Source organism: Scyliorhinus canicula, chromosome 5, assembly GCF_902713615.1.
Source record: "Scyliorhinus canicula chromosome 5, sScyCan1.1, whole genome shotgun sequence".
NCBI lineage: Eukaryota > Metazoa > Chordata > Chondrichthyes > Carcharhiniformes > Scyliorhinidae > Scyliorhinus > Scyliorhinus canicula.
Window position 1 is genome coordinate 118,647,464 of NC_052150.1, and position 23,293 is coordinate 118,670,756.

The 23,293-nt window shown below is 49.5% G+C and overlaps 1 protein-coding gene across 1 annotated transcript; it reads right to left on the minus strand.

Moving 5' to 3' along the window:
- Positions 1–3,440: 3,440 nt before the first annotated feature.
- Positions 3,441–22,460, minus strand: LOC119965676 (dentin sialophosphoprotein-like). The gene is made up of 7 exons (XM_038796440.1): positions 22,358–22,460; positions 20,457–21,227; positions 14,747–15,301; positions 13,154–14,113; positions 12,047–12,493; positions 4,412–4,470; positions 3,441–3,530 (listed from the first exon to the last, which is right to left on the minus strand). Exons 1-7 carry the CDS (start codon positions 22,458–22,460, stop codon positions 3,441–3,443), a joined length of 2,985 nt encoding a protein of 994 aa, XP_038652368.1.
- Between the last annotated feature and the right edge of the window lie 833 nt (positions 22,461–23,293).

Below are 23,293 nucleotides of genomic sequence, written 5' to 3' on the forward strand. Positions count from 1 at the left end.
TCTCTTGGTGCAATTACTCCACGTTGGAGGGACCACACTTCTGCTTTTGGCTTCCTTGCCCACTTTCATTCATTCTTCCACAGTTGCAGAGACTATCCTCTTGCTCCCTTCCTTGGGAGAGTTCACTTCACTGCAGTCTGTCAGATCCCAGGGCAAAATCTCTTGATATGAGTGGGACATCCAGGGAGTAGCCTTCCAAGGTTTCCCCTCTATTCCTGAGATTGCAGCAGCCTCTAAAATCAATGTTCAGCAAGGCACTCTAGCCCATACCGTGGACACTTTTAATTAGAGATTTTTTTTCTTTTGAATGGACATGTCACCCCACCTTCCATCCTATTTGTTTGAGAATCCCAGATGCTGGTTTATCTCACTGGGCTAAATCGTTGGCTTTTAAAGCAGACCAAGCAGGCCAGCAGCACGGTTTGATTCCTGTACCAGCCTTCCCGGACAGGCGGCGGAATGTGGCGACTAGGGGCTTTTCACAGTAACTTCATTGAAGCCTACTCGTGACAATAAGCGATTTTCATTTTTCATTTTTCATTTTTCAACTTAAATAAAGGCAATTGCAAAGTTATGAGGACAAAGTTGGTGAAAGTCAGCTGGGCAAATAGATTAGATGGTAGGGCAGTAGAGAAACAGTGGCAGACATTTTAAAGAAATATTTCATAACTCTCAGCAAAGATATATTCAATTGAGAAAGAAAGACCCTGAGAAGGAGGCATCCTCCATCACTAACTATGAAAGTTAAGGGGCAGCATGGTGGTGCAGTGGGTTAGCCCTGCTGCCTCACGGCGCCGAGGTCCCAGGTTCGATCCCGGCTGTCCGTGTGGAGCTTGCACATTCTCTCCGTGTTTGCATGGATTTCGCCCCCATAACCCAAAGATGTGTAGAGTAGGTGGATTGGCCATGCGAAATTGCCCCTTAATTGGAAAAAATGAATTGGGTACTCTAAATTTAAAAAAATCTATGAAAGTTAAGGATGGTACAAAATAGAAAAGAGAAGCCCGCAATACTGTAATGATTATTGGTAGGGCAGGAGATTGGGCAGATTTTAGAAACCAGCAAATAAAGATGAAAAGAATAGGAGGACACCAGAGTAACTCAAGTGGTCATTGATTCCTTCGAGAGTGAGATTTAGGAATGAATAATGGGAAACCAGGAGGTGGTGGAAATGTTGAACAGGTATTTTGTGTCTCTCTTCACTATAAACGACGCAATCACATCCTAACAACACTTAAATATCAAGAGGGATGAACTTGAAATGGTCACAATCACTAGAGAAAGGATACTGGGAAAACTATTCAGACTGAAGGTGGCCAAGTCTCCTGGATCTGATGGATTTCATTCTAGGATCTTAAAAGAAGTGGCTGCAGAGTTAGTGGATGCATTGTTTGTGATTTTGCAAAATACCCTGAGGGCTGGAACAATCCCAGCGGATTGGAATTAAAAATAAAATAAAATGAGAGGTCTCCCATTTAAGACTGAGGTGAGGATATGCTTATTCTCACAGAGGGTGTAAATTTCCCATAATTTGTCAGTGTCAGCTTCTGACTAAAACCTGGCATGTATCTCTCCAGATTAACTGCCCAGTTTTCAGACCAGATCGTGAGCCACTTTGCCAATTGAGGGATTGTGGTTTTATGCCATCAATCTGGTGGGCTAGGGCATGATAGACTGGCACCATCATTAAATGGGGCCCCGATCAGAACTGAGGTGTAAATTTTTTATTTTAATAGTCTTTATTGTCACAAGTAGGCTTACATTAACACTGCAATGAAGTTACTGTGAAAAGCCCCTTGTCTCCACATTCTGGCACCTGTTCGGGCATACGGAGGGAGAATTCAGAATGTCCAAATTACCTAACAGCACATCTTTTGGAATTTGTGGGAGGAAACCGGAGCACCCAGAGGAAACCCACACAGACACGGGGAGAACATGCAGTCACCCAAGCTGGGAATCGAACCTGGGACCCTGGCACTGTGAAGCAACTGTGCTAACCACAGTGCTACTGTGCCGTGCCCTCCCCCTCCACGCCCACCATAAAGCAATTGGAGGCTCTCCACCACATCCCACAGGACAATTATCCGGGGCTACTCCCCTTCTGTTTCCCAGAGAGCAGTGGAGGCTAGGTCATTGAATATATTCAAGGCTGATAGTTTTTTGATCAACAAGGGAATCTAGGATAATGGAAGAAAGACAGCAAAGTAGAATTGAGGCCACAATCAGGTCATCCATGATCTTACTGAAGCAAGCTCAAAGGGCTGAAAGGCCTCCTTCTTCTCCTAGTCCTTGTGCTCTTGGTTTCTGTTTAACCTCCACCACCAAAGCCTCCAGTGCAGCAGCCCAAAACCTTCGAGACCAACCACTCGTTCCCATTTTGTGCCATTCTTCTATATTTGAAATGAAATGAAAATGAAATGCAATGAAAATGAAAAAATGAAAATCGCTTATTGTCACGAGTAGGCTTCAATGAAGTTACTGTGAAAAGCCCCTAGTTGCCACATTCCGGCGCCTGTCCGGGGAGGCTGATACGGGAATTGAACCGTGCTGCTGGCCTGCTTGGTCTGCTTTAAAAGCCAGTGATTTAGTCCAGTGAGCTAAACCAGCCCCTTCACAGGTCAGAGATGGTGGGTTGGGCTCTCCACCACATGCCGCCAGTAGTGGAATTGCTGATGTGACACAGAATCCGGCATCAATGAAAAGGTGCTGATCTGTTTTTAATGCTCCGGTCCCCCGCTGGCATCGGGATCAAGATTCGGCCCCACGCCAGCAGGAAGATGCCAATGGGCCATTCATCCTATTAACAGGCTGTGCACCATATTCTCCTGGCCCTTGTGAATCTCCAGTCCTCAGGGTCGGGATCACATTGTTGAGGTTTGCTGCAGGTCCTGACAAGTGTCTACCTAATGTGGTGCACCAAAGGGGTAACTCTTTAGGGGAGTTGCCCCCAAAGTCCATTAGAGGCTACGCTCCCCCACACAATCCAAGACCTGCCCATCCCACCCCCACCGGACACCCACTCCAACCTCCCAGAGATCCCCTAAATAAAGAGTTCCCCCCAGAAGAGAGACCCCTGTCAGGAAGCCTCCTAGAAAAGAGATCGTGCCTGCAAGCCCCCCAAAAGAGAGACCCCTGTCTAGAATTGAGAAAGCAGTCCAGACAGAGGCAGTGAAATAAACATCACTGCTTTAAAACTCATCTGGGAATGCCCCTGCTGGCTCAGACAGAGGAAGCAGAATCTATCAATTCCTGGAAAGAGAAAACCAGTCATCTTGGTTTAAACACACTCAGATCTTTGATCTGCAAGTCATTCATTCCTCTTTGATATTGATTTTACCAGGCTGTGATTGACAGCTTCCACATACACCCAGCTGTCAGCATTGTTCCATTCATCTCCCTTGAGTGGTTAGCTGTGAAACTAACCACAATGTTTGTAAACATCAAGCTTTGTTTGACAGATCCTGGACCACATCAAACAGAGTTAAATGCTTTCTGTTAGATTCACTGATGACCACTTCAAAGTCACAAAACTGTGAAAAGAGATGAAAGGAAAGCACTTAACTGTGTTTGATATGGTCCAGGAGCTGTCAATCAAATCTTGATGTTTATAAATATTGCCGCGGGACCTTGCTAATGGATCTTCCGCTCAGTATGTCAGCCCAAAACACGATGCCCTCGGGAATCTCTTGCATTTTGCACGGCTAAAACTTTGCACGGCTAAGGGTTGGGAATCACTTCCTGAATTGCGCTCCCAACATAGCACAAATCAGGTGCAATTCAGCTCTGATGGGAGAATATAGACTTCCAAACAGAGAATCCTGCCCGACAAGTCACAAGTCAGATTCACTTCCTGCACTAGGCTCCTATTCTCGTCACAATGCAACCCCCTTTTAAGTCATGCAGACTAGCCACTTACAATATTGGCCTCCTGCCCAGGCTTCTATCCAATCAACAATCCAGTTAATGCTGGTAGAATGCTGAAAACAGCAGACAGCACGATATTGGCATACTGCTTAAATTGTGGTTAATGGGTGGAAGTTAATTGCGCATCGCAATCACTCCACTTGTTTCTGAAGGCTATCACGTTTAGCCACGATAATATTTATAACAGGGAATGCTATATTTTGTTACTTTTGTGTTTTCAAAAATTGCTTTATTCCAATTAAACTAAATTCCCCAGACAAAATGTCATTGGAACAGGCTCTGACTAATTGTCCATTTTATCAGCCTAAGAACCAAAATGTGATTGAGAATACAATTCTGCCCTGAAGATATCCAGAAAAGTTTGAAATTGTGCCCTGAACAAGAGTTGAACTTGAACTTAACCAGCTACTGTCTATTCAAGCAGTGCACCTGACTTGAAGTTCACTGTAAGTTTTAGGAGAAAGAACAAGAACGATTTTTCTCTTACCAAGTGGTAATAGTTATAATCAGCGCCGCCATCATTTTCCACTGCTGATGTCAGGGGACCTATTGAAATATTTCAATGTTGACAAATCCTATGGCTGAAATATGTGCTGAAATGTGAAATACAGACAGAAGGAAAATAAATGCATAGCCTCTCAATGAGTTACCTTGGCAATCCTCCATGTTGTCCTCGGATTGTTTTGAAGTCATCGGGCTGGAGTCAGCTCCAATTAGTAATTAACTTCAAACATGTCAAAAACGGGATTACATTTGCCAGTATTGTTTTGTGGGAGGGTGCAGAGATTAGGGATACAATTTTGAAAACCGCAAAATCCAGAATAATCAGTAGTTTATGCTTCCCCGTCTCCAATTAGTATAATCTGCCAAAGTACATTTTAAGCTCTTACCAGAGTATGGGTTTGTCATGAAAAACTAGTGGAGGCCAAGTAAACTTCAAAATTAGGTGGTATCAAAACCACACACCAGAAAATTATATCCCCATACATGTGCAACTGCATGTTTTCTTTAGCTAAACTGCAATGAATGCTTTTTAGATATGTGATGATGTACGTGGAAATAAATTAAACATTTTATACAATTTTGGCAGCACGGTAGCACAGTGGTTAGCACAATTGCTTCACAGCTCCAGGGTCCCAGCTTCAATTCCCGGCTTGGGTCACTGTCTGTGCAGAGTCTGCACGTTCTCCCCGTGTGTGCGTGGGTTTCCTCCGGGTGCTCTCCGTGGGTTTCCTCCAAAGATGTGCAGGTTAGGTCGATTGGCCATGCTAAATTGCCCTAATGTCCAAAATTGGCCTGAGTGTTGGGTGGGGTTACTGGGTTATGGGGATAGGGTGGAGGGGTGCTCTTTCAAAGAGTCGGTACAGACTCGATGGGCCGAATGGCCTCCTTCTGCTCTGTAAATTCTATGATTCTCTCAAAAGGCAAACTATTGCAGATGCTGGTAATCTGAAATACAAACAGGAAATTCAGGAAACAATCAGCAGTACAGGCAGCATTTGAGGAGAGAGACAAAAGTTTCAGGTCCGTGATATTTTGTCAGTTTTAAGACTTAGACTGAACCTTCCTGAAACTTTTTTGTGTTGGGACCATTTCCTCTCAGTTCCAGGACATCATCCCAGGAGTTCCTTCCATCATGAAGGTCAGAAATGAAGATGTTTACCACTGGGCAGCAACAGCCGAGCGAGTAAGGGGATGGATCCAGGAGCCAGAAGCTGAGTGGGTGCGTGCGGAGGAGGCCTCCTGCATGGGAACCTCCCTCCGGGCCCTCGCCACGGCAGCACTCCCATCCCCACCCAAAAAACACTCCAGCAGCCCAGTGGTGACAGCCACCCTCCAATCCTGGAACCAACTGCGGCAGCAACTTGGCCTGACCAAAATGTCGAACAGGGCTCCCATCTGCAACAACCATAGGTTCAAACCAGCACTGACCGACGCCACCTTCAAAAGGTGGAGGCAGGACGGGGGGACACTGACAGTCAGGGACCTATACACGGACGACAGGATCGCAACACTGGACGAACTGACAGAGAAATTTCAGCTAGCTGGGGGGAACGAGCTACGGTACCTGCAGCTCAAAAACTTCCTACGAAAGGAGACAAGGACGTACCCACAACCGCCACGACAGACACTACTGGAAGACCTACTGGACGCAAGTATCCTAGAGAAAGGGAACTGTAGTGACATGTATGACCGACTGGTAGATAGGGACGACACCGTACTGGACGCAACAAGGAGGAAATGGGAGGACGACCTGGGGATGGAGATCGGGTGGGGACTCTGGAGCGAAGCACTGCATAGGGTCAACTCCACCTCCACGTGCGCAAGGCTCAGCCTGACGCAACTAAAAGTGGTACATAGAGCCCACTTAACAAGAACCCGTATGAGTAGGTTCTTCCCGGAGGTGGAAGACAGATGTGAACGGTGCCAAAGAGGCCCGGCCAACCACGCCCACATGTTCTGGTCCTGCCCCAGACTCGTGGAGTACTGGACAGCCTTCTTCGAGGTAATGTCCAAAGTGGTGGGAGTGAGGGTGGAGCCATGCCCGATAGTGGCGGTCTTCGGGGTTTCAGAACAGCCAGATCTATTCCTGGGGAGGAGGGCGGATGCCCTTGCCTTTGCCTCCCTGATCGCCCGCCGTAGAATCCTGTTTGGCTGGCGGTCAGCAGCACCGCCCAGAGCTGCGGACTGGCTGTCCGACCTCTCGGAATCTCTCCAAATGGAGAAAATCAAATTTGCCATCCGAGGGTCGGACGACGGCTTCCACAGAACGTGGGAGCCATTCATGCAACTGTTCCGGGACCTATTTGTGGCCAATGTACAAGAGGAAGAATAGTCTGGGGAAGGTAGCGGGAGGGGGGGGGGGCTACAGGTTCGTTACGGGGGTTCGATGGCTAGCTAAGGCCCAAAACCAAGCTAAATAAACATGTTGAGGGGGGGGGGGGGGGGGGGGGGGGGCGCAGTTACTACTACGAAGATGCTTACCTGTAAATATGTATGTTAATTTTTGCGTGTTTGTTTTTGTTTGTTTTTTTTTTTTCTCTCTCCTAACAATTTGTAATTTGTTCAATATAAAATACGAAAACTGAATAAAAACATTTATAAAAAAAAAGATAGGCTCCTGGATGTAAAAACTCAAGCTGAAATGAAGAGTTTAACAATTGAGTGTTGAATTGAGGTGGCATTAGGTAAAAGCCAAAAAGATGAAATGGTGTTCCCAGGAATTCGCTGCTTGATGTAACTGATACAACAATATATGAATCAATAATATATGAACCAATAAAACAAATTTATTTGAAGCAAAAAAAAAAAAAAAAAAAAAAAAAGAAATGAAGATGTTTGCACAATGTTCAGCACCATTTTTGACTCGTCAGGCACTGAAGCAGTCCATGGCCTATTGCCCAAATGCAGCAAGACATGGACAATATCCAGGCTTGGGCTGACAAGTGTCAAGTAACATTCATGCCACACAAGTGCCAGGCATTGGCCATCTCCTACAAGAGAGGATCTAACTATCGCTCCTTGAAATTCAATGGCATTATCTTTGCTGAATCCCCGACAATCAACAACCCGGGGGTTACTGGAGCCCTGAGGCCTGCAAACACTCATTTTTGCCATTTGTATTTTGCATTTTATTTCTGCTCGGTTTTGATTTTTAATATTTAAAGTCATTTTGTATTTTCTCATTTGATATTCACTGACCTTAACACAGTTATGATTGTGCTTTGATTAATTAATCAATAATAATCAGTAGTGACCTATTTCGTTACATCATGTTTTCTCTTCATACTGGCCAGCATAACAGTTTTAGGTTACATTTTTGTTTTCCATTTTTTCAAGCATGGCTACTAAAATAAGCTGTTTTTTGTTGTGATCAGAAATACTCTTCTACAACTTGGATCCTCTTTTAGTTAGCTGTCAGTCACTTCTCACACTCTACAACTATGGAGAAAGTCGCTGAGTAATCAGATCTGATGTGGTCACCTGAAGCATCACAAGATGACGTTACGTCCAGTGTATGGTTCTGAACCTAAATGAGACTCTGAAAGAGATTTATAACTCTTTACATTGTCACTGATTAGAAACTGAACAGGACTAGCCACATAAATACTGAGGCTTGGAGTAACTCACCTCCTGCCTTCCCAAAGCCTGTCCACCATCTACACGACACAGGTCAGAAGTGTGGTGGAATGCTCCCCACTTGCCTGATGAGTGTCGCTCCAACAACTCTCAAGAAGCTTGACATAATCCAGGATAAAGCAGTGCCCTTTATTGGCATCTCATCAACAAATAGTCACTCCTTCCACCACCAATGCACTGTATGAAATGAAATGAAAATCGCTTATTGTCACAAGTAGGCTTCAATGAAGTTACTGTGAAAAGCCCCTAGTCGCCACATTCCGGCGCCTGTTTGGGAAGGCTGGTACGGGAATTGAACCGTGCTGCTGGCCTGCCTTGGTCTGCTTTCAAAGCCAGCGATTTAGCCCAGTGTACTAAACCAGCCCCTGCAGCAGCCGTGTGTACCATCCACAAGATGCACTGCAGGAATTCACCGAAGTTCCTTAAACAGTACCTTCCAAACCCACAACCGCTACTATCTAGAAGGACAAGGGCACCAGAAACATTGGAAGACCACAACATAGAAACTTCAAAGCTACTCTACCATCCTGACTTGGAACTATATTGCCGTTCTGTCACTGTCTTGGGTCAAAATCCCTATCTAACAGCACAGTGGATTTACTTGCACTACATGGGCTGCAGTGGTTTAAGGAGCTAGGACACCACCAACTTCTCAAGGGCAATTAGAAATGGATAATGAATGTTGCCCTAGCCAGTAATGCCCACATCACACAAATGAATATTAAAATTCAATCTAAAAGGGATTATGGAGCATAGGGACCTGGGGTTAAATGCACACAAGGCAATGGAGAAGGTGCAGAAACAATGAGAATGGTTTCATGATGAAGAGCTTCACCTACATGGACCAATTGAAAAAGCTGGAGATGGAGAAGAGAAATTTGAGAAGAGATTTGATAGAGATGTTCAAAATAATGTGGGCCAGGACAGATTGGATATGGAGAACCCCTTGGTGGAAGGATCAAGAACCAGAAGAGGCTGATTTTAGTTGAATGGTTAAGATCTGGAATACACTGCCTGACAGCATGGTGGAGGCAGATGTAATCAGGGCCTTCAAAAGAGAATTGGATAACAATCCGGAGAGAAACAAATGGAAGGATTATGAGGAAAAAATGTAGGAATGGGACTAAGTGACTTGCTGTTGCAGAGAGCAGGCACAGGCATGATGGGCTAAATGGCCACTTTCTCTGCTGTAACCATTCTATGGTTCTATAATTCCCTCCTCTCCTTCAGCATTATATCCAGACCAGCATTGATGAAATGAGGGGCAGCCCAGCCCTGGTTCCAGGACTCTTGTCCTCCTTTGACATCTTGCTTCCCTCTGCCATTTCTCCCTCAGAACAATCAGCAGCTTCAGTGGGGAGGCTGCTGAGAGGAGTATAAGTCAATTTCACACATCATCTGACCACATCAGTCTGCCCCCACTCACTCATTAATGGACAGGAAACTTGACTTCCGGTGGCGACCATGGAATGAGTAGCCACAGGCTGTTTCTGTCTGAGGTTGGATTCTTTGGTCGTTTTCGCCTGTTTTACGGGGTGATATGCAGGTGGAAAGCATAGGAACATTGAGAACTAGTGATTGTCCTTCGGTAGGGAATGTCTAAGGCCTACCAAACGAGATTGAAACAGACAAAGGGCAACAGTCAGACCAGGAGGACTCTCGAGGTGCAATAGAGGAAACAATGGCAGAGAGTCCTGTTGTGTTGTTGCACACACAATGGTCAACGGAGCAACATGGCTACACATGATGTAGATGTGGGAAATGCTGTTCCTATCAAACAATATCCATATAGACTTAATCCTTTAAAATTGGCACAGGTTAACAGAGAGATTGAGAGTATGCTAAAAAATGGCATAATTGAAGTGGGTTGCAGCCAATGGAGCTCACCCATAGTGATGGTACCTAAACCAGACGGTACCCAACGGTTGTGTGTGGACTATAGAAAGGTTAATGCAGTTACAAGAATGGACTCTTATCCTATCCCATGTTTGGAGGATTGCATTGAGCAAGTTGGACAATCTGCTTTTATTTCCAACTTCCAGACGTGGAAAGAACATTTAAAACATCGGATGGAGTTCTTTGATCGACTTCAGGAGGCGGGTTTGGTGATGAACCTAGCTGAAAGTGAATTTGGAGAAGTCCGAATCACTTTCCTTGAGGAGTTTCCAATACCCTCAAGACGAAGGGAAATAATGCGATTTCTTAGCATGAGTGGATTTGATCAAACCTTTGTGCAAAGGTGATTATTCCACTAATGGACTTGCTAAAGAAACATTAAAAAATTCAATGGACAGCGGACTTTCAACAGGCATGCGACTGCCTGAAAGCTGTGATCACCTATGCTCCTGTATTGGAGAATTGTAAGAGGCTTTGTGATCAGATTGAACTGAAGTATCTAACTTTAAAGAGAATTGCCGAGGCATAGAGGAATGGATGGATCGTGCATTGACTGTCTTGTTCAAAGAGACTGTCAATCGAGAAGGATTTCAGTTGGAGAAAGAAGAACGGGAAATATGGACTTTATTATTATGCCTGTTTGCATGTGTTGTTTTTTTGTGAAACGAAAAAGTATATTTACTGTGTACATTTCTTAGTGAATGGTGCAAAATGAAAAATGAAACCACCTTGAAGTTGATGGTTTATTTTTTCTCTTGGGGGGAGGTGTCATGTGAGAGTACCTTTAAGAAATGGATGTTTAAGAAATGTACCTTTAAGAAATGGAGCAGCTCATATTACTGAAGTGATGTCAGAGTGTGGGTGGAGTTGGGTTTTTAACTCAGCCATTAGGCTGTGTTTTCGTTTCAGTTTTGAGGAAAAGAGCTTGGCTGTGTCGGTGTTTGCAGTAAGCTGGGTCTGCGGTGATCTCTGCCAGGAAAGATTATCTCTCAATCATTTGGGTGATTTAAACTCATAATAGTAATGTCTTTAACCTGTTGTGTTTCTGTTTAAAGGTGTTAAGTCTTTTGGAGGTTTGAAGGAATATTTTGAGGGATTATTTAGTGTTGTATTATTTTCGGGGTTATCCTTGAAGTAAGGGGTGTTAAAGGATCCAATGTTTATTTAAAAAGTTTAAGTTGAATTCATGGAATCAACATTGTTTTGTGTTTAAAAACCCACGTGTCCATAATTGTCAAACCACACCTGGGGAACAAGCCGTGTGCTTCAAAAGGAACAATCCATTAAAGGGAGAGGTTGGTTGAACTCCATGATACATTTTGGGGTTCTGAAACCGCCTTCCCATAACAACTGTCACCGCTTAAACTGTCGTCTAGACTGTCACTGATTAAACTGCCGTCTGGACTGTCACCGCTTAAACTGCCATCTAGACTGTCACTGCTTAAACTTCCGTCTGGACTGTCACCACTTAAACTGCCGTCTAGACTGTCACTGATTAAACTGCCGCCTGGACTGTCACCACTTAAACTGCCGTCTGGACTGTGACCGCTTAAACTGCCGTCTGGACTGTCACCGCTTAAACTGCCGTCTAGACTGTCACTGATTAAACTGCCTTCTGGACTGTCACCGGTTAAACTGCCGTCTGGTCTGTCACCGCTTAAACTGCCGTCTGGACTGTCACCACTTAAACTGCCGTCTGGCCTGTCACCGCTTAAACTGCCGTCCGGACAGTCACCGCTTAAACTGCCGTCTGGCCTGTGACCGCTTAAACTGCCGTCTGGACTGTCACCACTTAAACTGCCGTCTGGGCTGTCACCGCTTAAACTGCCGTCTGGACTGACACCACTTAAACTGCCGTCTGGCCTGTCACAGCTTAAACTGCTGCCTGGACTGTCACCGCTTAAACTACCAACTGCACTGTCACCGTTTAAACTGCCGTCTGGACTGTCACCGTTTAAACTGCCGTCTGGACTGTCACTGCTTAAACAGCCGTCTGGACTGTCACTGCTTAAACTGCCGTCTGGACTGTCACCACTTAAACTGCCGTCTGGACTGTCACCGCTTAAACTGCCGTCTGGACTGTCACCGCTTAAACTGCCGTCTGGAATGTCACCGCTTAAACCGCCGTCTGGACTGTCACTGCTTAAACTGCCGTCTGGGCTGTCACTGCTTAAACTGCCGTCTGGTCTGTCACCGCTTAAACTGCCGCCTGGACTGTCACCGCTTAAACTGCCGTCTGGATTGTCACCGCTTAAACTGCCGTCTGGACTGTCACCGCTTAAACTGATGCCTGGACTGTCACCACTTAAACTGCCGTCTGGAATGTCACCGCTTAAACTGATGCCTGGACTGTCACCACTTAAACTGCCGTCTGGACTGTCACCGCTTAAACTGCCGTCTGGGCTGTCACTGCTTAAACTGCCGTCTGGACTGTCACCGCTTAAACTGCCGTCTGGACTGTCACCGCTTAAACTGCCGCCTGGTCTGTCACCGCTTAAACTGCCGTCTGGTCTGTCACCGCTTAAACTGCTGTCTGGACTGTCACCGCTTAAACTGCCGTCTGGACTGTCACTGCTTAAACTGCCGTCTGGACTGTCACCGCTTAAACTGCCGTCTGGACTGTCACCGCTTAAACTGCCTTCTGGACTGTGACCGCTTAAACTGCTGCCTGGACTGTCACTGCTTAAACTGCCGTCTGGACTGTCACCGCTTAAACTGCCGTCTGGACTGTCACCGCTTAAACTGCCGTCTGGACTGTCACGGCTTAAACTGCCGTCTGGACTGTCACCGCTTAAACTGCCGTCTGGACTGTCACCGCTTAAACTGCCACCTGCACTGTCACTGCTTAAACTGCCGTCTGTACTGTCACCGCTTAAACTGCCTTCTGGACTGTGACCGCTTAAACTGCCGGCTGGACTGTCACCGCTTAAACTGCCGTCTGGACTGTCACCGCTTAAACTGCCGTCTGCACTGTCACCGCTTAAACTGCCGCCTGGACTGTCACCACTTAAACTGCCGTCTGGACTGTCACCGCTTAAACTGCCGTCTGTACTGTCACTGCTTAAACTGCCGTCTGGACTGTCACCGCTTAAACTGCCGTCTGGACTGTCACCGCTTAAACTGCCGCCTGGACTGTCACCGCTTAAACTGCCGTCTGCACTGTCACCGCTTAAACTGCCGTCTGGACTGTCACCGCTTAAACTGCCGTCTGGACTGTCACCGCTTAAACTGCTGTCTGGACTGTCACTGCTTAAACTGCCTTCTGGACTGTCACCGCTTAAACTGCCGTCTAGACTGTCACCGCTTAAACTGCCGTCTGTACTGTCACTGCTTAAACTGCCGTCTGCACTGTCACCGCTTAAACTGCCGTCTGGACTGTCACTGCTTAAACTGCCGTCTGTACTGTCACTGCTTAAACTGCCGTCTGGACTGTCACCACTTAAACTGCCGTCTGGGCTGTCACCGCTGAAACTGCCGTCTGGACTGTCACCGCTTAAACTGCCGTCTGGACTGTCACCACTTAAACTGCCGTCTGCACTGTCACCGCTTAAACTGCCGTCTGCACTGTCACCGCTTAAACTGCCGCCTGGACTGTCACCGCTTAAACTGCCGTCTGGTCTGTCACCGCTTAAACTGCTGTCTGGACTGTCACCGCTTAAACTGCTGTCTGGGCTGTCACCGCTTAAACTGCCGTCTGGACTGTCACCGCTTAAACTGCCGCCTGGTCTGTCACCACTTAAACTGCCGTCTGGACTGTCACCGCTTAAACTGCCGTCTGCACTGTCACCGCTTAAACTGCCGTCTGGTCTGTCACCGCTTAAACTGCTGTCTGGACTGTCACCGCTTAAACTGCCGCCTGGTCTGTCAGCGCTTAAACTGCCGTCTGCACTGTCACCACTTAAACTGCCGTCTGGACTGTCACTGCTTAAACTGCCGTCTGCACTGTCACCACTTAAACTGCCGTCTGGACTGTCGCCACTTAAACTGTTGCCTGCACTGTCACCGCTTAAACTGCCGTCTGGACTGTCACCGCTTAAACTGCCATCTGCACTGTCACCACTTAAACTGCCGTCTGCACTGTCACCGCTTAAACTGCCGCCTGGACTGTCACTGCTTAAACTGCCGTCTGGACTGTCACCACTTAAACTGCCACCTGCACTGTCACCGCTTAAACTGCCGTCTGGACTGTCACTGCTTAAACTGCCGTCTGGACTGTCACCGCTTAAACTGCCGTCTGGACTGTCACCGCTTAAACTGCCTTCTGGACTGTGACCGCTTAAACTGCCGTCTGGACTGTCACCGCTTAAACTGCCGTCTGGACTGTCACTGCTTAAACTGCCGTCTGGACTGTCACCGCTTAAACTGCCGTCTGGACTGTCACCGCTTAAACTGCCTTCTGGACTGTGAGCGCTTAAACTGCCGTCTGGGCTGTCACTGCTTAAACTGCCGTCTGGACTGTCACCGCTTAAACTGCCGTCTGGACTGTCACCACTTAAACTGCCGTCTGGACTGTCACCGCTTAAACTGCCGCCTGGTCTGTCACCGCTTAAACTGCCGTCTGGGCTGTCACCGCTTAAACTGCCGTCTGCTCTGTCACCGCTTAAACTGCCGCCTGGACTGTCACCACTTAAACTGCCGTCTGGACTGTCACCGCTTAAACTGCCGTCTGTACTGTCACTGCTTAAACTGCCGTCTGGACTGTCACCGCTTAAACTGCCGTCTGGACTGTCACCGCTTAAACTGCCGTCTGCACTGTCACCGCTTAAACTGCCGTCTGGGCTGTCACCGCTTAAACTGCCGTCTGGACTGTCACCACTTAAACTGCCGCCTGGACTGTCACCGCTTAAACTGCCGTCTGTACTGTCACTGCTTAAACTGCCGTCTGCACTGTCACCGCTTAAACTGCCGTCTGGGCTGTCACCCCTTAAACTGCCGTCTGGACTGTCACCGCTTAAACTGCCTTCTGGACTGTCACCGCTTAAACTGCCGTCTGGACTGTCACCGCTTAAACTGCTGTCTGGACTGTCACTGCTTAAACTGCCTTCTGGACTGTCACCGCTTAAACTGCCGCCTGGACTGTCACCGCTTAAACTGCCGTCTGTACTGTCACTGCTTAAACTGCCGTCTGCACTGTCACCGCTTAAACTGCCGTCTGGACTGTCACTGCTTAAACTGCCGTCTGTACTGTCACTGCTTAAACTGCCGTCTGCACTGTCACCGCTTAAACTGCCATCTGGGCTGTCACCGCTTAAACTGCCGTCTGGACTGTCACCACTTAAACTGCCGTCTAGACTGTCACCGCTTGAACTGCCACCTGCACTGTCACCGCTTAAACTGCCGTCTGGACTGTCACCGCTTGTTGCGCTAACAATTGCACACAGAAACACGAAATGGTACAAAAGAGGCTTTATTACCGTAAGATGTTATTACCTCAAGTGGAGCTGTAAAATGGCAGCTCACGAAACCTCATGGATATTTATACTGCTCCTGTGGGCGGAGCTAGCCGGCAGGGGCTTACCGACACACTATGCAGGGGTTTACCGACAAACCTGTAATAGCCGGTACTATTGTACATCCCCTAATAGAGGCACACACATATATATACAGTGGTATTACCACATTCACCCCCTGTTAAGAATGAGTCCGGCGGGGTGACGTGAAACTATAATACATAAGCAGTGATTTATTTACAGAGGAGGGGTGGAGAAAAAAAATCAGGTGCCCATCTTGCAACCCGGTGCCCGTCATAGGTTGAGTCTGACCGGCGGTCTGACTGTTCGTTGTGAGCGACGCAGCAGCGGTGGCGATGTCTGCACAGGTGGTGTCGGCGTCGACGGCATCGGTGGTGGCCGTGTTGGTGCTGGCCAGTGGCTGGATGACTCCGGGAGCGTGCCGAAATCTTCCATGTCCTCTAGTGTGGGCAGGGGAACGACGGATGGACCTGGTGGGGCTGATGTTGGGGGCGCCGGGGAAAGGGAGGGTGGCGCATGGGTGGGGAGGTGTGTGAGCGTGGGATCGGCACCCGAGGGAGCCAGGTCCTTGAGCGAGACTGTATCCTGGTGACCGTCGGGGAACTCCACGTAGGCATACTGGGGGTTCGCGTGGAGCAGGCGTACCCTGTTCACCAGAGGGTCCGCCTTGTGGAGTCTGACATGCCTACGAAGTAGGACGGGCCCTGGAGCTGCGAGCCACGTCGGGAGCAACACCCCGGATGTAGACTTCCTAGGGAATGTAAAAACACGTTCATGGGTGTACTGTTAGTTGCGATGCACAGCAGTGACCGAATGGAATGGACCGCGTCAGGGAGGACCTGCTGCCAGCGAGCGGCTGGGAGGTTCCTGGACCATAGGGCCAGCTGGACGGCCCTCCATACCGTCCCATTCTCCCTTTCTACTTGTCCGTTTCCCCGGGGGTTATAGCTGGTCGTCCTGCTGGAGGCGATACCCCTGCTGAGCAGGAACTGACACAGCTCATCGCTCATGAATGAGGAGCCCCTGTTACTGTGTATGTCATCAGGGAAACCGAACAGGGCGAATATGGAATCGAGGGCCTTGATGACGGTGGCAGACGTCATATCCGGGCATGGGATGGCGAAGGGGAACCTAGAGAATTCATCGACCACACTAAGGATGTAGGTGTTGCGGTCGGTGGAGGGGTGGGGCCTTTTGAAATCCACACTGAGGTGTTCAAAGGGGCGGGACGCTTTCACCAGGCGCGCGCGGTCTGGCCGGTAGAAGTGCGGCTTGCACTCCGCACAGACCTGGCAGTCTCTGGTGACTGTCCGTACTTCCTCGATGGAGTAGGGCAGATTGCAGGCTTTGATTAGATGGTACAAACGAGTGACCCCCGGATGGCAAATGCTCTCGTGCAAGGCACGGAGCTGGTTCACTTGTGCGCTGGCACATGTACCTCGGGAGAGGGCGTCTGGGGGCTCGTTGAGCTTGCCGGGGTGATACAAGATCTCGCAGTTAAAGGTGGAGAGCTCGATTCTCCACCGCAAGATTTTGTCATTCTTGATCTTGCCCCACTGCGTGTTGTTGAACATGAAGGCTACCGACCGTTGGTGAACCTCCTGCCGGCCAGGTAATGCCTCCAGTGCCACACCGCCTCAACGATAGCCTGGGCCTCCTTTTCAACAGACGAATGTCTAATTTCGGAGGCATGGAGGGTGCGGGAAAAGAATGCCACGGGTTTGCCTGCCTGGTTTAGAGTGGCGGCAAGGGCGACATCTGAAGCGTCGCTCTCTACTTGAAAGGGCAGTGTCTCGTCTACTGCGTGCATCCCGGCCTTGGCTATGTCTGAGCGAATACGGGCGAAGGCCTGTTGTGCCACGGCTGCGAGGGGAAATTGCGTGGACTGGATCAGTGGGCGGGCCTTGTCCGCGTATTGTGGGACCCACTGGGCGTAGTAAGAAAAGAACCCTAGGCATCGTTTGAGAGCCTTGGGGCAGTGAGGGAGGGGGAGTTCCATGAGGGGGTGCATGCGGTCGGGATCGGGCCCCAGTTGTCCGTTTTGGACTACGTAGCCGAGGATGGCTAAGCGGTCTGTGCTGAATACGCACTTCTCCTTGTTATAAGCTAGATTGAGGAGAGATGCAGTGTGGAGAAATTTGGCAAGGTTGGCGTCATGTTCCTGCTGGTCGTGGCCACAGATGGTGACATTATCTAAGTACAGAAACGTGGCCTGCAGTCCATACCGGTCAACCATTCGGTCCATTTCTCGTTGAAAGACCGATACCCCATTAGTGACGCCGAAGGGAACCCTAAGGAATTGATAGAGGCGACCGTCCGCCTCGAAGGCATTGTAGGGACGGGTCGATTTACGGAATGGGGAGCTGGTGGTAGGCGGGTTTCAGGTCATTTGTTGAGAAGACCCGGTACTGTGCAATCTGATTGACCATATCAGATATGCGAGGGAGGGGGTACACGTCGAGCTGCGTGTACCGGTTGATGGTCTGGCTGTAGTCCACGACCAGCCCGTGTTTCTCCCCAGTTTTAACCACCACCACCTGGGCTCTCCAAGGGCTGTTGCTGGCCTTGATAATACCCTCCTGAAGCAGCCGCTGGACTTCGGACCTGATGAAGGTCATGTCCTGGGTGCTGTACCGTCTGCTCCTGGTGGCGACGGGCTTGCAATCTGCAGTCAGATTGGCAAAGAGGGAGGGAGAGTCAACCTTGAGGGTCGTGAGGCCGCAAATGGTGAGTGGGGGTAAGGGTCCACTGAATTTGAGGGTGAGGCTCTGGAGGTTACATTGGAAGTCCAGGCCCAGTAAAAGTGTCGCACAGAGGTTGGGGAGAACGTACAGGCGGAAATGGCTGAATTCCACGCCTTGTACGATGAGTTTGACCAGACAGAAGCCCCGGATCGGGACAGAGTGGGATCCGGAGGCCAGGGAGATCCGCTGGTTGGCGGGATGGACCACGAAGGAGCAGCGCCTTACCTTGTCCGGATGGATGAAGCTATTGGTGCTCCCGGAGTCAAGTAGGCAGTAGGTCACGTGGCCGTTGGTGAGCACCGTCGTTGAAGCGGTGGCCAGGTTGCGAGGACGGGATTGGTCGAGCATCATGGGAGGCAAGTAGCGGGTGATCGTCTGAAGAGTCCGAAGATTCCGATGCGTAGCGGCAGCGACCCGGGTCCTGTGATCCAGTCCCGAGGGGAGGACAAAATAGTGGCGTCTGGAGTACATTCGGAGAAGAAAATGGCGGTGCCCATGCAGCGCACGTGGCCCTGGGAGCTGCGGACGGTGGGGCCCATTGTGCGATCGGCTGGGGAGAGGGGAAGAGGTCGGGCGCGATAGAGGCAACAGTGCGGGCCTGACAAACCGCTGCAATGTGGCCTTTCTTGCCACAAGATTTGCAGGTCGCGGCGCGGGCCGGGCAGCTCTGGCGGGGGTGCTTCTGCTGGCCGCAGAAGTATCAGCGGGGACCCCCAGGATGCGCGGTATGGCGAGCAGTGCAAGCATACTGCTCGGGAGCGCCCCCAGTCAGGGGGGTCGGTAGCGGGGTCCACGAGGGGTAGAATGGGTGGGCCGTGCGGTAGGATGAGTGGGCGGGGTAGGATTGCACATTACGGGAAGCGGCCGTCAGAGAGTGCACTAAAGTCTTTGTCGCTGCTCGATCGAGCGCGGCCCCTTCCAGCAGTCATTGCCGGATGGGGTCCGATGCAATACCCGTTACAAATGCATCCCACATGAGGAGGTTGGAATGTTCCGTGACCGTGATGGCCTGGCACTCGCAGTCCCGTACTAGAGGGATAAGGGCCCGCCAGAAGTCCTCAATCGACTCACCCAGTTGCTGGACGCGAGTGGCGAGTACATGCCTCGCAAACAGAGTGTTCGTCGACTGGACATAATTCTCTTTGAGCAGTTCCATTGCACGGGCATAGGTCAGCGCGTCCTGTATCAGCGGGAACACGCTGGAGCTCAGTCTGGAGTAAAGGAGTTGTACCTTCTGAGCCTTCGATGGTGCAGGGTCCGCTGAGGAGATGTAGGCTTCGAAGACAGCCAGCCAGTGGTTAAAGTCTTTCCTGGCGTTCGGCGATTGCGGATACAGCTGCAGGCAATTAGCCTTGATTCTGATGTCCATGATTTGTGAACTCTCACGGTAATAAATTGTTGCGCTAACAATTGCACACAGAAACACGAAACGGTACAAAAGAGGCTTTATTACCGAGGGATGTTATTACCTCAAGTGGAGCTGTAAAATGGCAGCTCAGGAGACCTCATGGATATTTATACTGCTCCTGTGGGCGGAGCTAGCCGGCAGGGGCTTACCAACAAACTATGCACGGGCTTACCGACAAACCTGTAATAGCCGGTACTATTGTACATCCCCTAATAGAGGCACACACATATATATACAGTGGTACAACCACACCGCTTAAACTGCCGTCTGGACTGTCACTGCTTAAACTGCCACCTGGATTGTCACCACTTAAACTGCCACCTGGACTGTCACCACTTAAACTGCCGCCTGGACTGTCACCGCTTAAACTGCCGTCTAGACTGTCACTGCTTAAACTGCCGTCTGGACTGTCACTGCTTAAACTGCCGTCTGGACTGTCACTGCTTAAACTGCCGTCTGGACTGTCACCGCTTAAACTGCCGTCTGGACTGTCACTGCTTAAACTGCCGTCTGGACTGTTACTGCTTAAACTGCCGCCTGGACTGTCACTGCTTAAACTGCCGTCTGGACTGTCACCGCTTAAACTGCCGTCTGGACTGTCACCGCTTAAACTGCCGTCTGGACTGTCACCGCTTAAACTGCCGTCTGGACTGTCACCGCTTAAACTGCCGTCTGGACTGTCACCGCTTAAACTGCCGTCTGCACTGTCACCGCTTAAACTGCCGTCTGGACTGTCACCGCTTAAACTGCCGTCTGGACTGTCACCGCTTAAACTGCCGTCTGGACTGTCACCGCTTAAACTGGCGTCTGGACTGTCACCGCTTAAACTGCCGTCTGGACTGTCACCGCTTAAACTGCCGTCTGCACTGTCACCGCTTAAACTGCCGTCTGGACTGTCACCGCTTAAACTGCCGTCTGGGCTGTCACCGCTTAAACTGCCGCCTGGACTGTCACCGCTTAAACTGCCACCTGCACTGTCACCACTTAAACTGCCGTCTGGACTGTCACCGCTTAAACTGCCGTCTGGACTGTCGCTGATTAAACTGCCGTCTGGACTGTCGCTGATTAAACTGCCGTCTGGACTGTCACCGCTTAAACTGCCGTCTGGACTGTCACTGCTTAAACTGCCGTCTGGACTGTCACTGATTAAACTGCCGTCTGGACTGTCGCTGATTAAACTGCCGTCTGGACTGTCGCTGATTAAACTGCCGTCTGGACTGTCACCGCTTAAACTGCCGTCTGGACTGTCACTGCTTAAACTGCCGTCTGGACTGTCACCACTTAAACTGCCACCTGGACTGTCACCGCTTAAACTGCCGTCTGGGCTGTCACTGCTTAAACTGCCGTCTGGACTGTCACCACTTAAACTGCCACCTGGACTGTCACCGCTTAAACTGCCGTCTGGACTGTCACCGCTTAAACTGCCGTCTGGGCTGTCACTGCTTAAACTGCCGTCTGGACTGTCACCGCTTAAACTGCCGTCTGCACTGTCACCGCTTAAACTGCTGTCTGGACTGTCACTGCTTAAACTGCCGTCTGGTCTGTCACCGCTTAAACTGCCGTTTGGACTGTCACCGCTTAAACTGCCGCCTGGACTGTCACTGCTTAAACGGCCGCCTGGACTGTCACTGCTTAAACTGCCGTCTGGACTGTCACCACTTAAACTGCCGTCTGGACTGTCACCGCTTAAACTGCCGCCTGGACTGTCACCGCTTAAACTGCCGTCTGGCCTGTCACCGCTTAAACTGCCGTCTGGACTGTCACCACTTAAACTGCCGTCTGGACTGTCACTGCTTAAACTGCCGTCTGGACTGTCACTGCTTAAACTGCCGTCTGGACTGTCACCGCTTAAACTGCCGTCTAGACTGTCACTGCTTAAACTGCCGTCTGGACTGTCACTGCTTAAACTGCCGTCTGGACTGTCACTGCTTAAACTGCCGTCTGGACTGTCACTGCTTAAACTGCCGTCTGGACTGTCACCGCTTAAACTGCCGTCTGGACTGTCACCGTTTAAACTGCCACCTGCACTGTCACTGCTTAAACTGCCGTCTGGACTGTCACCGCTTAAACTGCCGTCTGGACTGGCACAACTCCCACCTCTTGAACTGTTGTCGCTGCTGCTGCCTGAACTGCCACCTGGATTGACACCGCTGTCACCGCCTGTACTGCCACCTGGATGGCTGCCAGCTCACCATTGATCCTTATTGTTGGCCTGGGCTTTTAAGTCTGGCAACATTGAGAGTGAATAAATCAAATTGGTCAATCAGAACAAGGCTTCTTGAAGTATTAGGTGCTGATTTTCCTGCTTATTTTTATATCTAGAGCGGTGCTGCAACCAATACTTATGTTGGAGCCACCGGTGGCACAGACCATCTGGAAACCCGTCACAGACATACGGGAGTCTGTGGTCCCCAGTTTGGGTATCCTGGCCTTAACAAATCTATGTTGACTGTCTTTGAATAATCTCATGGACGTGACCTCTCCCCCCCACCCCTTGGCAGGTTTCTCCGCAGTGGAGGGGGCAAGCCGTTGGCCGTCGGTGGGATATTTCCTGTCCTGCCGAAGTCAGTGGTCATTCGCATGGTTCACCGACCCTGCTACCAGGGAACACTGTGGGAGAGGTGGGGGGGGGGGGGGGGGGGGGAGGGGGGGGGGGGGGGTGTCGAGCCTGGTGGAACCAGAAGAAAATCCCGCTCCGTGTCTTTCTAAATGACTATTTACACTCAATGTTTTCAATAATTTACCCACAATACGGTTACTTTAACTACAATTACTTGAAATTATTCGGTTTATCCATTCCTCCGAATCACGTGATGGGTCTGGAGCTAATTCGTCCCCCCTGCCATTAACTGGCAAGGTTGAAGTTCCGGCGGCCATATTTAAATGGCAACTGAACATGCACATCGCACTCTCTCCTGCCCATTTGTTTCCAGGAGACATGCACAGATGTCTTCAAGCCAGAAGAAGAATGCTAGATTAAAGATTTAGAAAATGATTGCTCTAAAATTTTCATTCAATCAATCCCATTCGGGGAATTTTGATTCCTGGGCAATCATTGACAGAATGTATGGTGAGCAGCCAGTTTGAAACATGCATCCCGCAGAAGCTTGCTGGCCTCAGGTGGGCAACTATCAGGCAGTCCGTAATTTCCCTTCCGGTAGTCTTTGGCCAAATGGCCAGGTGACCGGGAAAGTTAGACAATTGCAGTTGTGGGGAACTGGAGCCACAGTGCCCCAAACATTCTTTCCAGGGTTTGCTCCTGCCCTCACATAAATAGTTTTTATTCTTGGCCTTTTTTTCTCCCAAAATATAATTTATTCATAAAATTTGTATAATATATTAATGAAGTTAAAATTTGACTACATAAAAGTGCAACACAGTTGTGGTAGTATGACTAGGGGTATTACGGTACCTGGAAGTGTGAGCTGCCATTGGTGCAGAGGACTCGCCCATTGCCCCAGGTATGTCATGTGCCTCTCAGCCGACTGGCTGAGAGGTAGGTAGCTCCGCCTACAAGGTGGGGTATAAGAACCCGTGTTCCCCGGCAATCCGCCATTCTTCTGTACGTCTGCTGCCGGGTCCACTTCTTGTGTATTAAAGCCTATCATTCAGACTTTATCTACGTTTCGTGTCCATTGATTGTGCATCAATTGTTCAATTTATTTTATTACAATACGTGTGTGCTAAATATAGTGAGGCATATCAATACC

Bases quoted from the DNA above. Each gene is read 5' to 3' on its own strand.
- LOC119965676 (XM_038796440.1), bottom strand. From the start codon at position 22,460: ATGGCCGCCGGAACTTCAACCTTGCCAGTTAATGGCAGGGGGGACGAA. The intron at 15,302-20,456 runs GTGACAGTGCAG...GTGACAGTCCAG, and splicing joins TCCAGACGGCAGTTTAAGCG to ACGGCAGTTTAAGCGGTGAC. The intron at 3,531-4,411 runs GTAAGAGAAAAA...CTCTTTTCACAG, and splicing joins ATTATAACTATTACCACTTG to TTTTGTGACTTTGAAGTGGT.